Genomic DNA, 16,407 nt, shown 5'->3' on the forward strand with positions numbered 1-16,407 from the left:
GTCTCCCTGATTGTTTTCGATCGCCAAATCTCTCATCTCATTCAAATTGTTCGATACTGCGCCCTTGTCTCATTTATTCGAATGCCGAACTTGCTCTTGCTTTTGCTCCTCTAAACGAACCGAGATTGTACATATTCTTTTGCGAAATCGTCGGGCTTTCTTTCACTCAGGCAGGCATTGGATCAAGACCGCTACTTCCTGGACATATCGAAACCGGCACTTGCAACCGATTGACCACAAGCTCAAAGACGAAACGTCAAGCATCGCTTGATTTTACATCGTACCTCGCTTCCTGCAACGACATCCGACATTCATTGGGCGCATCCGTAATGAAGTGAATCAATCGTCCTCATCGTGATCTACAACCCAAGACACGGACCTACTCGACATGCTACACGACTCCTCTGTCTATACTCGTCTTTTACAATACTTAATCTCGATATCTTTGCGAAGCTGATCATAGCTTGCCTGTCACTGCTCAGCTCAGCCGTTCTTCTGTACAAACAGCATCCTGCAAGCGCATGCGAAACAAACATATTACTTCACCTTTGAACCTGATACCTGAGCCTCCAAATACTTTAATACCAACTTCTGCTACCTAGAATGGAACGACCTGTTTCGCGGGCTTCTCATGGAGCAAGAACTGCTTCTCGATCTTCAACGAGTACCAACAACACCAAGACCTCAATGCATACGGCACATACTTCCAATTCAAACCCTCCTGGGTCACCGGGTCCATCACATGCTCACCGATTCTACCATGCTTCTTGCCAAAGACCATCCAGCGCTACCCCGCGAACAGTAGAGGGAGGGTCTCGCTTGACCACTCAAGCTAGCAGCGAATCTACACGACAGCCTGCGATGTCCGCATTCCTTCAAGAAAAGCTACGAGAGTCTCGTCAGGCGGAGAGCGACAGGGCATCAACATGGTCGCGCTCACATTCAGACGCCAATTCTTCTAGAGAGTTTAGTCGAAGCCTAGGATCTCCCATTAAAAGTGTGGAGTTTGATGGCCACCGATCTCATTCTCCAGCTACAACCGAGACGTCCAAGAAGAAGGGAATGGGGGTCTTGGATCAGGAGAAGGTAATTTCGTCGCTTCACAAGAAGAACTTTGACCTCAAGTTAGAACTGTACCACCGCCGAGAGCGGCAAACAGCACTTGAAGAGAAAGTAGAAGCACTTGAGATGGAAAAGTCACAAGCAGAGGAGACGAACCGCCATCTTTCGCAAGAGGTGGAGAAACGCGACAAGGCAATCGAAGAGGCGGTTGCTATGATTGTGTCGCTCGAAGCCAGCCTCGAACAGTTTGCCAAGGAGAGATCAATTATTGACCATATCGAAGCTGAAGGCCGATATGCTGGACACAACCTTAACCCCTGCTACGAAGATCCCAGACCAGCTACACGATCACCGGATACGACGAGGCAAGGTGGAGGTGACAAGATCATCAATCGCATGCCAAGCTTCATGTCCGACCACAGCGAGAATACCGAGAACTTGCGCAATGTTTATCTTGGAACTAGAGGCAGTGTTTTGAGTCTTGCGCAGGTTCCTGAGGGACCTGGCGAAGGCGATCATGGTCGCAGCCCCAGTCTGAGCGTCTTGAGTGAGAGTTCCTTTGTCAGTGTGTATGGTTCCAAGGAAGATGAGGATGATGAGCCTACCTTTAATGGCTCTGCTAGCCTTCCACCCCTTGCCAGCACTATCAAGCGGCCAAAGACTGCTTTTGTTACTCATTCCTCACCGACCAGATCAGCGCGATCAAACTCCGCCTCTGCTCGCCAAGCACATTTTGACTCGATTAACAACGTTATCGAATACAACTCCCCTCGGCAAAGAACTGAACGTCACCACTCCTCCATTAAGATTGGGTCGCGACCTCAGAGCCGGGACCAAGAGGGTTCAGAGAGATTTACCGGTCGTGCTTCGATGTCTCCAAACCATCAACGCCTTAAGCATGAGAAGATGGATTCACTTCGACGAGTCACGACCGATGCCCCTGGTGGTGTTAGACTGCAAGATCATAATCTCCCACCGACGCCGGATACCATCTCTACCTCTACGCTTCGACGGTATCAGAACTCCGACGACGAAGCAGTGCCCAGACCTCCAACGGCGAGACCAAGTTATGGGGCTCTCTCTGAGGCATCTGAGAATGATGGCAGTGGAAGCTTTGGAACATATTCGGGCGTCCGTCTTGAACAGGCCCCGATGCGTGCAGTCAAGGCTTCAGCTCAAATTATTGACTTGAACAACAGAGTGTATCGCGAAAACCAGGGCCGGTCAATTCAGCGTCCTCGTTCCGCTGACGAAACTACTATCTCTAACCGACGGGGCAACGATTGGGATTCCGATACCGACGAATCTGATGTTGAATCGCTCGAGTCGAGTATCGACATCTGGATGCGTGAAAGTTCTAAACCTACCAAGAACAAGAACGGACGGGCTTCTCCTGATCTCTTTAGCTTTTCACCTTCCGCAGCAGCTAATGGTGGTTGGGCAATGGATGCCATGTTTGGAGCTGGAAGCGGTGTCCAAGGAGGTGCAAGCACAGGACTCGACCCTGATAGGATCAAGGATCTTATGCCACTCCAGCAGGAGCTCTTTTCGACCAACGTGGCCCCATCAGCACCTCGTAGAGGATCGAGCTTAAACGCCCAGGCTGTGCAGCAAAGCAAGACTTCATTCCTCAGCCGACCACTGGCCAATGTTAAGGCTTCTAAGGGAGGTCGTAAGAAGGGCCATCAGAGGAGGAACAGTGATGATATCCAGATTAGAACTGGGGGACACGCGCACACAAAGTCTGAGGGGCAGCCTGCTGGTGACCAAAAGAAGAACCATTACCCTCCAATCGTCCAGCAACCTACTCAGAACAAATTCACCAAGTTCTTCCGTAGGTCGTCTACTGGACCTCCGAGCGGTGCCCCGACTCCAACTCCTCAAACGGAGCATGGCCCTACCGAACCTCCTAGTAACGGATTCTCGAGCTCTAATGGCGCTTCGGCACCTCCACCTTGGATTAGTAGGACAGGTGCAACGGAAGAGGATCGTGACAGCGCGACACCACCACCAATTTTACGAAAGTCACGACAAGGACGACACATCTCGGTGGATACGGATATGGCCAACGACACAATGATGAGTCAAGAGTCCACCACACCAAGAACACCGAGACTATCAGGCTCGGCGAATGAAAGGGATACACCGGACCGAACAGACAGCCCGAGAGTGGGCGGCGCGACAGGAAGCAGGAGAAAATGGCTACCTGCATTTGGTCTTAGAAATAAGCAAGGATAGAAGATTTGGATTCATTATGGCATAGAACTTGCATACGGAAAATTGAGTAACAGTGCTCCACAGCAATGTGTCGATAAGGAGGATCACATGCATATCACGAACAGGCGTTGGATTCCTTTTTCTCTCATTAAAGCGACTCGGTTTGCTTTACTTGGCAGATGGTTTGGGTGGCTACGACAAAGGACTTATGATGCTATGGTAAAAGGGCGTGTTTCGGCATAGCTTATGATAGGGTACGGGGCGTCAGCGAGTTACATAAATTGACAGAATCAATTCATATATTCCATTTACGAGTGTCAGGGTGTCAGAAGAATTGATCACTGTGAACATGAGAGACGAGATAATCTAGTCATCTTGTGCTGGCTTACACCAAGACTCATGCTACTCTAGTTTGACGCCGTAGGCCTCAGGGACCACTTCTTCTGTTATCCACCTGCGTGGTTCATTTGAGAGAGCATGCTGTTAAACATGGCACAGGAAATAAGGCAAGTAATGTGTTTATGAAGTTTATTGTCTTCGTGTTCTATCGTCTTTGTCTTGTCTCATAAACCATCTCAGTTCATCATCATCATAAACCATGCCACCTGTGCCTCCTTAGAAAAGCCTCCCGTATGTCCGAGGGTCGTAAGTATGTTCGAGAAAAGAAAGTAGGTGCAGAGATGTAGCTCCGCGATCACCGTAATCATAGGTGAAGGTCTCAAAAAAGAGTGTCGGTTTAGACCCAGTTCCATTGGCCATTGGCGCGGCCGATTTCCTTAGAGCCCATCGACTTCTCGAAGGCGGCGGGAGAAACGTCGAGATCGTTGTCGGCGCAGCCGTCGCAGCGACTGGAAAGAGTGTTAGTTGCGTTGATGGGAGGAAAGGAGGAAGGGGAGGAGACTTACTCAACGACAGTGACAATCACCTCACCAACATCACCCTTGAGCTTGATCTGCTTGCCGCAGTAGTCGCCAGAGTCGTAGAGACCTTTGCCGATGGCAGCGACCATGTCGGCGTCGCCGTTGTCCTCTTCGCAGGCGCCCTTGCCGGGGGTGTAGAAGGTGATGCTGCCCAGAGTTTGGGGCTGGAGGGGAGCCGCAATAGCGAGGGTGGAGAGAGCGACGATGATGAGCTTGGAGAACATCTTGAAGGTGATGATAGTGGTTGTTGTGAAGAGAGTGTAGTAGTAGTACTAGAAGAGAGTGTGTATGTTGTTTGAGTGAGTGTATGCTTGAAGGAATGATTGAAAGTGTGATGAGGAGGAAAGAAAGAGAGGAGAGGAAAAGAAGAGAAGAGGCTTCTTATAGTTGAGATTCTGTGGAGTGATTGCGGAGTGATTGTGAGGGAGTGATTCACTGATTCACAGACCTCATCGTAACTTCGATGCCTAGCACGACCTTTCCTCTCAACACCAACATTGGATAACGCGCTTAAGTGTATGACGCACCTGCAATGTCACGCAGGCATAATTGGGATCATCAAGAGAGTTGCCGCGGCTATGGGCGTCAAGAATGTGCTTTAATTGGGTTTCTGGGGAGATTGTTTCACGTGGAATTACTTGCATGTTTCATAATGGCGGCGGTTGTGCGATGATGTTGACGTTGACGTGTGGGGAAGAGAGGCATGAGAGGGAGGGAGATGGTTTAAGTGTAGTGATTGGGGAAAGTACGGTTATCTTAGGCCTCGACTGTCTTGTTCATTGGGTTGGAGCGGCGATGCTAATCTGGGTCGAGAGTGTCTCATTATTTAAGTGATAAGGGAAATGAGGCTTGTGTTAGTTGGGCATCATGGAGATGTGGTAAGCATGGCAATGGAGGAGGCCTCAAGGTGAAGCGCTTTACTAAGTAGAAACCAACATGCAATACTTCACACTCCACATTCACTACAAGAACAATACACCGTAAACCAATCTGTTGGAGTGTCTACATTAGCTACTGCTGCATCGCAACTCTCCTGCCAACTTAGCATACTGCTGACATCCTATAAGCAAAGTGTAAGCTGAGAATGATCACCGATCCATCCCTCTTTTGACCACAATGGCTGCAATTGTGCTTGATGAAGAGCCAATTGCGTTCCAAGGTACACGTAGTGGTGCTTTGTCGAACAAGAGAGTTGCTCAAGCCTTATTTGTTCTGTGGGATGTGGTGCGAGAAGGGACTTGGTGTTGTTTGACGAGGGGAAGTGTGTGACTATATACTTGTTTGACTAGAGACTCGAACAGCGACGAGAATAGTTATCACGGAGACGGCATGGTCTTGAAGACATCCATAACTCCTTAACTATAGATCAGAGCCTGGAAAAGCATGGCATCGGCCGTTGAAACACTCCCGCGTCTTGCATTGTTTCCTCTTTTCGCACAAGTCTCCCCAATCAATCTCCTCCAAGAGAATCATCTTCGTATTTACGGGAGAACCTGCATATGGTTTCGGTTCCTGGCATTGGATCCTCACACACAACTCCCTCTCAGCATAAGTTCAACAAATCACAGGTCTAGCTTCATTCTCGCCACGAGAATAAGGTGCATGTGGAGAAACATATACACGGGAAATATTGGTGGTACGACATGCTGACATGCGTTGTCGATCAGTGAAAGTGGTTGGTGTTACACATGTGGATGGCCTCAAGGGATGATCGGGATCTTCAGGTACGTGAGCAGGACATTCTATTTTGAGTTGAGGTGGATATTGGAATGATCACCCGCCAGAACGGTTGGAAGCTGGGGAAGTTGTAGATGTTGGTCGCAATTAGTCAAGTTGGTGATGGCGATCTTGAAGATAACGGCGAGTTAAAAGCCTCAATTGATCGGACGGAGGATATTCTTGCTATAGATATACCCTTGACCTTGTCAGCTGAGTTCAGCTTCACATCGAGTCCCGTTAACGACAAGGTTATCATGCAGGTGTCATTTCCACCTCGTAAAGTGACGGCCTGATATAGAAACAATCGACCGTACGGCTGAAGATGAGACATCTGTTCACCATGGGATAGATCTTATAAAAACAGCTATTATCCCAATGTCCGGAACGATGGCCCAGAAGCAAGTGACAAGAGGTCGTTGAAGGGAAACTCCCCTTCAGAATCGCCGTCATGATGTTCAACTTCAAACTTCTCCTCTTCAGCCTCCAAGCATTTCTCACCCTCTCAAACGCTGCAGCATCACCATACCCACAATCCTCAGCAAACACCCCCGCCGCTCTAAACGCCTGCCTCGCCGACAAAAAGGTTCCCTACATCCCACGCGACTCTGCCCAATGGACAAAGGAAATAAAGCCTTACAATCTGAGACTCCCATTCGATCCTGCTGCGATCGCTCTTCCTACCACCGTCAACCACATCCGCGACGCCGTCAAGTGCGGTAACCAGTACAAGGTCCGCGTTAGTGCGAAAAGCGGCGGCCATAGCTATGGCTCTTTTGGGTACGGTGGTGAGAATGGACATTTGGTTATTGTTGTGGATGCGATGGATAAGGTGACTCTGAACAAGGACATGAGTTGCAATATTCAGGCGGGCGCGAGGTTGGGACATGTCGCTACTGAATTGTTCCAGTTTGGGAAGAGAGCCATTGCTCATGGGTCGTGCCCTGGGTAAGTTAATCAGTACCACACCACGGCTTCAACTGACGATTGTAGTGTCGGCATCGCTGGTCATGCTCTCCATGGAGGATATGGCTTCGCCTCACGAACCTACGGCCTCACCCTCGATAGATTCATCGGCGCAACCATCATTCTCGTTAACGGCACAATCCGATACACAGCAGACTGGGAGATGCCCGACCTAAACTGGGCTCTTCGCGGTGCCGGTTCCTCCTACGGTATCGTCGCAGAGCTTGACTTCCAGACTTTTGCAGCGCCCGAGACAGTCACTCCGTTCAACATCGAACTGGACTGGAACGAGAAGCAGGCTGTAGAAGGCTTGTTGGCTCTACAGAAGTTTGGAGCGACGGCGCCGAAAGAACTGAATATGCAGATTTATATGGCGCCGACTGGGCAGACGATTCAAGGTGTTTACTATGGTACGCGAACTGCCTTGAACACAGCATTGAAGCCTCTGCTGGGAGATCTGGGTGCTCAGATCACTACGGCAAGTACGGGAGGATGGATTCAGATGTTGAACAAGTACGCAAATGGTCAAGCGCTCGATCAAAGACGTCCTTACGATCAGGTAAGTTCACCTCTTGCCATGAAGTACAGTGATGATACTGACTCCTCGCAGCACAGCACCTTTTACAGTACCAGCCTCATGACCAAAGCCCTCACCCGCACCCAAGTCCAATCCTTCACCCGAACCCTCTACGACAACATCAACGACCCCGACGCACGCCACACAACATGGTACATCCTAATCGACCTCTTCGGCGGACCCAACTCAGCCATCACCAACGCCAAAAACCTCTGGACCGACGCACCCCTCAACAGCGCCTTCCCACACCGCGACAAGTTACTGCTCTACCAGTTCTCCGATCACGGGAACTATGCCACGCATGCGAACAATGGGTTCACCTTGCTGAAGCGGTTCAGGGAGAGTGTGACGAAGGGGATGGCGGATGGAGATTGGGGTATGTATGCGAACTACTTGGATACGCAGCTTGGGAATGAGGAGGCGACTAAGAGATACTATGGGAAGAGTTTGCCGAGGTTGAGACAGTTGAAGAAGGAGTATGATCCGAAGGATATGTTCTGGAATCCCCAGGGTATCAGACCTGCTTAGTTGTTGAGAGGGGGTGGCGAGGATGGTAGGAGGATAGTGTTGACGTTCTTTGTATATATCTTCCACTTAGTATTGGATACTAGCCGAATTGACCAGTGAACTGCTCTGCTATTATGATCCGAACCGGCCCGGCTGCTGTGAGGAGGAACCATCTTTACCCGACGGCATTGCCACTCAAGCGCACTCCGACGAGGTACAGACCCAAAGTCTCAAAGATACTTGCAACTTGACCTTCTAGAGATGCAGAGTACAAAGGATATGGAGGCGACCATGTCAACGCCTTGCGCGGTTATCATTACGCGCCTCCATTCGGACTTTCGAGAACTCCTAGCCAGGCACCAAAATTCCATCATACCAAACCTCCACTTACATCTCCAGCCGCAACTCCAAACACCTAATGGCGAAGCTAGTCAAAGACCCTATAGGACCCCCTCCAATCTCCCTTGAAGAAGATCTTCTCATTACAAAGCGGGTAGTCGATTACCGCTGAACTTGGTGGGGTTTCCAGGAGGAGATACTCCAGTTTATCTAATTGGACAGCACTAACACAACACTAGGGGAAGAGCCGTGGAAAAGGCGATGAGTTAGTTACTCCAGATAGTTAGCGCAGCTGTGGTAGTTGGGTACGCCACCCGAGACTTGAATCCGCCATTGAGGAAACGACCCGGATATGCTAAGAGTTATGCACAAGCATAAAGATGTTCCTGTGGCATAAACGGGTAGCTGCATCCCGTGGGAACAGAGTTCACTGGTACAAGTGATTGACTTTCCAGGTTGCCATGTTTGGTGGGCTAAAATAGAACAGTCAGATTTGGGATCGTCTACCCGCCTAACAGATCAACACTGCAGAAAGGACCCTCGAATTGGAAAGTCGCGATGTTCACATGCAAGATTGGGTTTGTGGCTGATGCAAATGTGGTAGGTCAACGTCTTTACCTGAACTCTCTTGTTTAGATCACAGATCTAGAGGATATAAGGGGGTGGTGTGCAAAACCCGTGGTCAGCTCTCGTGTATAGGGTGGCTTCTACTATTCACGATATTACTGTTATAGGTAATTGGAGGCAATGGCGAATAATTAGCCCAAATTGCCTTAGGATTTGGAGTGTAAATCCTACCCTATGCCTGTAAACAAGTGTGGTTGTCAGGTGGGTTGTGAAGATAAGCCGGTATGAAGCATCATCGCGGTGTTTGAATGGAGTCAATAATGAATTGCAAGATTATCCCAAGTCCTTATGCAAACATGCTATCACATCCAAGTATATCTCATTCTGGTACTTGGAGTCATCAAGCAAACAGTATTGAAGACAAAGACATCGTGAGACTCAATTGCACCGAGTCGTGGGAAGTGGAACTCAAAGTCATGATTGACTCAAGGGTCCTCTTTTCGCATGAAGCTACCATCGGCAATCTCAATTCCGGCATCCACTCTCCTGGTAAAGCCAGCCACCATTGTCATACTGGATCTCAGTCCAACACGGTGGATACGGGTACCGTCTCCATTATCCCAGGTACATGTTTGTTGGAAAGGAGTACATCGCATGCCAACAAGGTCTTTTCCTTTCTAGGCTCACTAAAAGTGGGAGATAGTCAGTCCAATGTGAGGATCGACAGATTGTGGATGAGTTGATTTCCTAATCCAGGGCACAGATCAATTGAAGGTAGGCGGTGATCTACCAACTGCCGATCACCTAAACCAGGGCCCATAGAAATGGTCTTTAGGGCTGTCTTCCACTGTAGGGCCACTACACGTGGAGGCGGTCCAAGCACCGGGGAGGAGGATTAGGAGGTCTACGACGAGACGGGACAAGACACGATGTAAGACAAGTAAAGGCGGTCGAGGGACGGGAAGGAATTTGACGTGAGTACTGTAGAGACTTGGCAGTGACGCTTAGCATTATGACGAATCTTGACTTAGTTGACCTCTAATGACATCCATTCATCTAATATGACAGTTTGGGCTTCTATACTATGGGATGCAATTGCGACATCATCTCCTTCATATCCAAACATATCGAAACTAGTTCAATATGGCGAGAGTAAATGACACACCTGCAGTAGCATCGATTACTCTCTTTCAAAAAGAGTAACAATCGTCACAACATCGGACCTGAGCCTGCCTTGATGGTATCGAAACAGACATCCGGAGTCCACCTTGTGAATTGACTCGTCAAAATTTAGTGCTAATGGGTCCATCTCCCTTTCCGATCTGCAGCTCCAGGACTGATTCGGTCATGATCGACATAGATGCTGTGTCCACTCCAGCTCTCCACCCTAATCTTCCGAAAGATAAGGTCAAAGATTGGCGCAGGGGGCAAGGGGAGAATTGTCGATGACATCGTCAGGAAGAAATGCAGGCTGAGACAGACTGTTTGATAGTGTTGAAGATTAAATTTCAAGACAACTACGTGTACATACTAACCGCTGCCATGCTACTGTACAACGCCCAAAGAGGTTTGCCTTAAGCAAGAGATCGGCATAAAACACAAGACCCTTGTTTTATGACAGCGAATTGTACCGAAAGTTCAACCTCGCCCTCCCAAGACATTCTGTAGTTGGATAGGCTCAACAGACTACAGACCAAGGCTTTTCACGATGATAACCATTCACAGAGGTCCGGGAGTTGAATATGGAGATGCCGTGGGGAATATAGACAAGGGGGGCACTATGTGGGCTGTGGACTGTGGACGCAAAGCTAAGCTCTCACGACTCAAGACTTTGAGAGTGATCGACATCACCACTAACATCCGAAGACTTCGAACAATTTCGTTTGAGTGATCGACCATGTATCCATAGTAAGATACAGTAGCAAAAGAAAGGAAACCAAACCAAACCAAACCAAAGACTGAAGAATTTGTGTATATAAGGTCGTGTCTTGTCTGCTCAAATCTGTTCTCATCATCCTCATCAACATCTTCAACTCTCACACTCTACTCTCTACCACACACAACTCTACCACTCTTCTCTCTCAACCTCACAAATCATTCAAAATGAAGGCTGCTTTCTTCTCCATCTTCGCCCTGGCCACTGCCGCCATCGCCTCTCCTGTTCCCCAGGCCCAGGTCAACGCTGCTCCTTCCAAGACCGAGGTCCAGTCCAGCGTCCTCAACCTCGACAAGCTCCTTGGAGGCATCCTTGGCGGCGGCGCAATCGTCCCCGGAGCTACCAAGGGCGTTAAGTCTGTCATCAAGCGTGACGTCTCTGATATCACTGGCCTCCTCTCCATCCTCAAGTCCGGTTCCGATGGCATCAAGGACAAGACCTCTGGCTTCCAGGGTATCGCCGACAAGGTCTCCGCTGGCGACCTGACCAAGGCTGAGGGTGCCGAGTTGGCCATCCCCGGCCTTGAGGGTCTCAACGCCGAGCTTACCCACATCGTTACCGAGCTTACCGGTTCTGCTGGCCTCCCCGTCGCTGACGGCGATGTCACCAAGGTCCTCAACCTCGTTACCGTCCTCGTCAACGTTGTCCTCACTGCTGTCAAGACCATCGTCACTGTCACCGGTCTCCAGCCCCAGCTCGTCTCTGTCCTCCACTCCGTCTTCCAGATCCTCGCCAAGGTCCTCGCCCTCGTCCTCGGTCTCGTTTCTGGCCTCCTCCCCGGCCTCATTGTTGCTCTCACTCCTCTCCTTGCCGGTCTCGGAACTGGTGTTCTCGCCCCTCTCCTGACCCCCGTCGTCGCTCTCCTCGCTGGCCTCGGTGCTGGTATCTAAGGAGTTTACCACCAATACCTAATTTGATATCCTAGAGATGAACTCCGATAATGCATGAGTTGTTGAAACGACTATGACCTATATGAATGGGTTAAAATGAGTTGGACTAATAGGAATGATAAAAGATCTTCGTTGTACATAGTTATTCACTATCAAAAATATACTTGGCCGGTCATATTTACTTTTTACTGTCTACCACCCTTTTGTGAAATGCTCAACCAGCTAGGTAAGCAACATAGGAAATGTCCTCCAAGGCTTAGGATGTAAAAATAAAGTAACCTAAACCACTCTCTAAAATGGCATAAAATGACTAAACTATTTCATCCCTTATGATTGTGACGGTCAAATCTTCTGACACACTGCGGACCGGATCCAAAACGACCTGATACCATTAGCTCATTCACTCAGTAGCAGATAAGTCTATCATGATAGTCAACTTCCAAAACGGTAGAGTTCTTGTCATTTTTATTGGGCAATTGCTGACAATAACCAATATCGTTTTTCGGCAGGTACGCCCTGCAGTCGACAATAAGCACAATGCAAGAGGAAAGTGTTACTGTGACAGAAGCTTCCGACATCTCTCCGTTGTCGACAGCGAAATCGATATAAGAACACTGATTTTCCATCATACAACTTTGGGTCTATCTAAGGTTTTTGAAGGTCAGTTATCAAGTCGTACAGTTCAAACCAACACAATTCAACTTTGAGTCTACTATCAGTACATCCGGCGACAGTGGTAACTTCAAAACAAGTCTCGATAACATACGTACCCACAGATTGTGGCAGTATCATTCCCGGCAAATCCAAAGCACCCGGGGCATTCCAGCATGTTGGACTGGCCGGCAAGATTCATGCCGCTTGCCAGCACCTGCACAAGCCCCGCGAACAATACGCTTTGGAGTTACCAGCGAGACTCTCCGCAGCGACCTTCAGCCCAGGCGGCGTACGAAGCGAAGATATCAATGTCTCAGTCTGTCAAGCCGTTAAAGACGCTCTCACCGAGAACTACTTGGGGTCTGCTAGTAACACATCTGGTGATAAAGATGCCCGCAATGCGTACTTTTCAAAACTCACCGAGAACCTTGGAGCTGATAGCCCCTTTAATCACCACTTCCAGCTCATTATAGGCGGCGCGTGTTGTATGCTTCCGGGTATCTTAAACACCTTTTGGAACCACGCGGATTCGCAGGTCCTCCAACAACTTGTCGGTTTGATTTACATCGATGTTGACACGGACTTGAATTCTCCAAAGGATCCTACTTCCATCGGAACCTTTGCTGGGATGACCATGGCCCATTTTGTCGGGCTACCCGGTGCACTTCCCAGTATGGAGCGATTCTGTCGTTCATCAGGCGGACCGGTCTGCAACGCTTCCAATACCGTCTTCTTCGGCACAGACATGTCTCTACCCGGAAATAAACGCGAGCATTTCGAATACCTTTTAAACAACAATTATCATGTTGTCAGCTCAGCATCCGTGGCGAGGGGCCCTGAACTGCGAGCGAGAGAAACGTTGGCGTATCTCGAGGAGATGGTGGATGTGATTATGGTGCACCTAGACGTTGACTCGATTGATGCTGGAACCTTTCCGTTGGCAAACGTGCCGAATTTTACGGGTGTTAAGTTTGAGGTTATGATGAGGGCATTGAAAGTGTTTCTTGGGAGTCCGAAAGTTGCTGGGTTGACTATCGCAGAAGTGAATCCTGATCACGATCCTGATTTTCTGATGATTGAAAAGTTGGCTTCTTGTGTTGCGGATATGCTGGGTGCGGAATCGACTTGAGGATCAAGAGGAGCAGGTGGGTAACAGAAGAGTTGTCCTATAAGGCTCAGGCTTCTATAATAAAGCGGCCTAACTGCTAGTCTAAGTTAGCATAAAGTGACCAAATTATTTCGTGTCTTATGCCTCTAGGGGCCAATTATTCTGACACCCTGAGGAGGACGTATGAACATCGTGGTTCAGAGCTCGAATAGGCCAGGGTATTCAGAGGATATCACGTTGATGTGGCGCAGAACCTTGGAGGGTTACGGACATCCGTACTCCGTAGGTAAAGAGAGTGTAAATACCTCGCTAAATATTAGCACTAGTAAACTTCGAGCTGCGTCACCACTATCGCGACTGTCTGAAACAATATCCCCGCCCTTTCCGTTCTTTTTCCAACCACTTAATATTGAAGACCAAATCATTGAGGCACAATACTTACTAACATGGGCAACAATTACTCGCTCTTCGTGCCCCCAAAGCCTCAATTTACCGAAGAAAATCTCGAGCCACAAAATGGACGGGTTTTTCTTGTCACGGGTGGTTACTCTGGCATTGGCTTCGAGCTGAGTCGTATGCTGTACCAAGCCGGCGGAACGGTTTATATCGCGGGTAGATCCCAAGAGAAAGGCGAAAAAGCTATTGCCGAGCTGAAGCAGCAGTATCCCAACTCAGCCGGAAGTCTTTCGTTTCTGAAAATATCTTTGGACGACCTGCCAACAATCAAGGCAGTCGCGAAAGAATTCATGTCAAAGGAATCAAGACTCGATGTCCTCTTCAACAACGCAGGTGTATCCATGCCCCCAGTAGGCTCAGTCTCAGCCCAAGGTTACGAACTCAGTATGGCAACAAACGCCATAGGACCATGGTATCTTACACAACTCCTCGTCCCGACTCTCATCGAAACTGCAAAGAGCCAGCCTCCAGCCTCGGTCCGAGTCGTATGGACAGCATCCATCGTGACAGACCTGTCCGTCCCCGAAGGAGGCGTCGACATGAAAGAGGTTATCAACCCGCCCGAAGACCAGGAAATCAACTACAAAAATTCAAAGACAGGAAACTGGTATCTCTCTAGCGTGCTAGCAGATCAGATCGGCTCGCAAGGCGTGCTGAGCGTGTGCCATAACCCTGGAAATCTTCATTCTTCTCTTCTGCGCCATATGCCGTGGTGGGTTCGGTATATGGTTTGGCCGGTTTTATACCATGCTCGGTACGGAGCATACACGAACCTTTGGGCAGGGCTGTCGCCGGATTTACAAATTGAGGATGGAGGGAGGTTTATCTGGCCTTGGGGAAGATTTCATCCTTCTCCTAGGGAGGATTTGTTGGCGAATCTCAAGTCTAAGGAGCATGGAGGGACTGGAGCCGCTGCTGAGTTTGCAGAGTATTGTGATAAGGTTATTGCAGAGCATAGGTGATTTTCTTGATTTGATATTGTATGTAATTTCCATCACAGCTCAGGTGTATATCCAATAGCCTTGTTCAACGCATAAACATCCCAATAAAACGGCATGATACTCTTGATAACTCCGGCCTCCAGATCAACCGTCATGACCTGGCATAAAGGGTATTTCAATTCTTCTCCAGTCTTCCTCACTCGCAAAACCAGATAGCTAAGAGCAATAATGCGATGCGAGCCCTCGCGTTCAAAAATCTCAGGAGTTTGCACGTCGACTTTGTCGAAACAACTGGCCATTTCCTGTGCCCATTTCTGGAACCCTTCATCTTTTTAGTATTTATCGTCATACAAGATAAGCTACCAACCTTCAGGACCGATGTATTCACCGGGATAGGGTAGGCCGGAAGATTGTTTGAGCTTCACTTCTGGCGAAAGAGTTGCTGCCATGCCGCTGAAATCGCGCTCTTCGGGTGATGCGGCCATGTAAATGCGCTCGGCATCGTAGAATGATTCGAGGATTGATCGAGCTGTGTGTTTGGTGGACGACATGGTGAAGAGTGCAAAATTGTCTGTTGAATAGTGACGAGCTTGAGGTGAATATTACCATTATATCGGTAGAAGCCTGTCACATATTTATACTCAACCAATACGAGGCTTATTAATTCGAAGGATGCGATCCTACGCTGATCAGATTGACTACTTGATAGGTAAGCTTTGAATGGCATCTCATTATCTCCAAGGAGCATCCTCCAGGGACTTTTGGTGCCGATAACCGAAACAGGCAATCAGCGGCCGGAGTTTTCGGACTGTGATCGGGGTAACTCCTTGGGCAGTAAACGGGCTGGTAGGGCTGCCTCAGTCTCGGCCTGTCGTTTATCTTTCATACAGAACTCAATCTAATTAAAGTGAACAGTTATCTTGATAGATCTCCAACGATGTACTGTAAGATTAACGTCGATCTATAAATAAGGTCTTGAATCCCCGCATTCCAGCAGCTTGTTTTTGCTTGGCGAAGCTTGACATTTGATGGCTGAGGGATAAAGACGAAAGATGAAAGAATGCAGCCAATCCTATGTTTATTTCTAATTTACCCGAAAAGACTTGTTGATCATGGTCGCAAATCGTGGATTTTACCGCTAATCGATCTTTCTCTGTAACCCTGTTATTTTTCACCAGTGCCTGAATCTGAACTTAGGCGTGACCTCATTCGGGTCCGAATTAATGGGGCAGCCGAATTGATGATGCGACTTCTACGGATTCCTTGGGGCGAAATGACTATTCTAGAAATGCTCTAGACACCAAATTCCCCCAGTTTGAGAGGCTTTCTTTTTTCTTCCAATGACGCTGAGGCAACAATGACGCCATTGGTATGATTTCGATGGAGGGGTGACCGCCCAAATTTCTCTCCCACGCGGCTGCTACCTAGGTACCTAATTCCTGGGTGTCTTTGGCCTTTGCTCTGCTAAACTGCCACTACCGATCCGATCTTTCTAGTCCCAACTTAGAAGCATCCCGCCGTCGCTTTGACTGCTGCCCACACGACCTAACC

General features: G+C 48.8%; 7 protein-coding genes across 7 annotated transcripts; 5 read left to right on the top strand and 2 right to left on the bottom strand.

Moving 5' to 3' along the window:
- Positions 1-603: 603 nt before the first annotated feature.
- Positions 604-3,300, top strand: FIESC28_02962 (uncharacterized protein; the record flags this gene model as incomplete). The annotated part of the gene is made up of 1 exon (XM_031157111.1): positions 604-3,300. The coding sequence occupies one exon, from the start codon at positions 604-606 to the stop codon at positions 3,298-3,300; it is 2,697 nt and encodes an 898-aa protein (XP_031018820.1).
- A 715-nt stretch (positions 3,301-4,015) lies between these two features.
- On the bottom strand, positions 4,016-4,843 carry FIESC28_02963 (uncharacterized protein; the record flags this gene model as incomplete). The annotated part of the gene is made up of 3 exons (XM_031157112.1): positions 4,016-4,127; positions 4,185-4,471; positions 4,727-4,843. The coding sequence occupies 3 exons, from the start codon at positions 4,841-4,843 to the stop codon at positions 4,016-4,018; spliced, it is 516 nt and encodes a 171-aa protein (XP_031018821.1).
- Positions 4,844-6,369: 1,526 nt separating this feature from the next.
- On the top strand, positions 6,370-7,986 carry FIESC28_02964 (uncharacterized protein; the record flags this gene model as incomplete). The annotated part of the gene is made up of 3 exons (XM_031157113.1): positions 6,370-6,863; positions 6,909-7,440; positions 7,492-7,986. 3 exons carry the CDS (start codon positions 6,370-6,372, stop codon positions 7,984-7,986), a joined length of 1,521 nt encoding a protein of 506 aa, XP_031018822.1.
- A 2,988-nt stretch (positions 7,987-10,974) lies between these two features.
- Positions 10,975-11,697, top strand: FIESC28_02965 (uncharacterized protein; the record flags this gene model as incomplete). The annotated part of the gene is made up of 1 exon (XM_031157114.1): positions 10,975-11,697. The coding sequence occupies one exon, from the start codon at positions 10,975-10,977 to the stop codon at positions 11,695-11,697; it is 723 nt and encodes a 240-aa protein (XP_031018823.1).
- A 210-nt stretch (positions 11,698-11,907) lies between these two features.
- Positions 11,908-13,480, top strand: FIESC28_02966 (uncharacterized protein; the record flags this gene model as incomplete). The annotated part of the gene is made up of 2 exons (XM_031157115.1): positions 11,908-11,923; positions 12,474-13,480. 2 exons carry the CDS (start codon positions 11,908-11,910, stop codon positions 13,478-13,480), a joined length of 1,023 nt encoding a protein of 340 aa, XP_031018824.1.
- Positions 13,481-13,905: 425 nt separating this feature from the next.
- Positions 13,906-14,877, top strand: FIESC28_02967 (uncharacterized protein; the record flags this gene model as incomplete). Its single annotated transcript, XM_031157116.1, has 1 exon — positions 13,906-14,877. The coding sequence occupies one exon, from the start codon at positions 13,906-13,908 to the stop codon at positions 14,875-14,877; it is 972 nt and encodes a 323-aa protein (XP_031018825.1).
- Positions 14,878-14,909: 32 nt separating this feature from the next.
- FIESC28_02968 (uncharacterized protein) lies at positions 14,910-15,407 on the bottom strand (the record flags this gene model as incomplete). The annotated part of the gene is made up of 2 exons (XM_031157117.1): positions 14,910-15,184; positions 15,224-15,407. The coding sequence occupies 2 exons, from the start codon at positions 15,405-15,407 to the stop codon at positions 14,910-14,912; spliced, it is 459 nt and encodes a 152-aa protein (XP_031018826.1).
- Between the last annotated feature and the right edge of the window lie 1,000 nt (positions 15,408-16,407).

The sequence above is a fragment of the Fusarium coffeatum genome, assembly GCF_003316985.1.
Source record: "Fusarium coffeatum strain FIESC_28 chromosome Unknown BRIP53273_contig_63, whole genome shotgun sequence".
Lineage (NCBI taxonomy): Eukaryota > Fungi > Ascomycota > Sordariomycetes > Hypocreales > Nectriaceae > Fusarium > Fusarium coffeatum.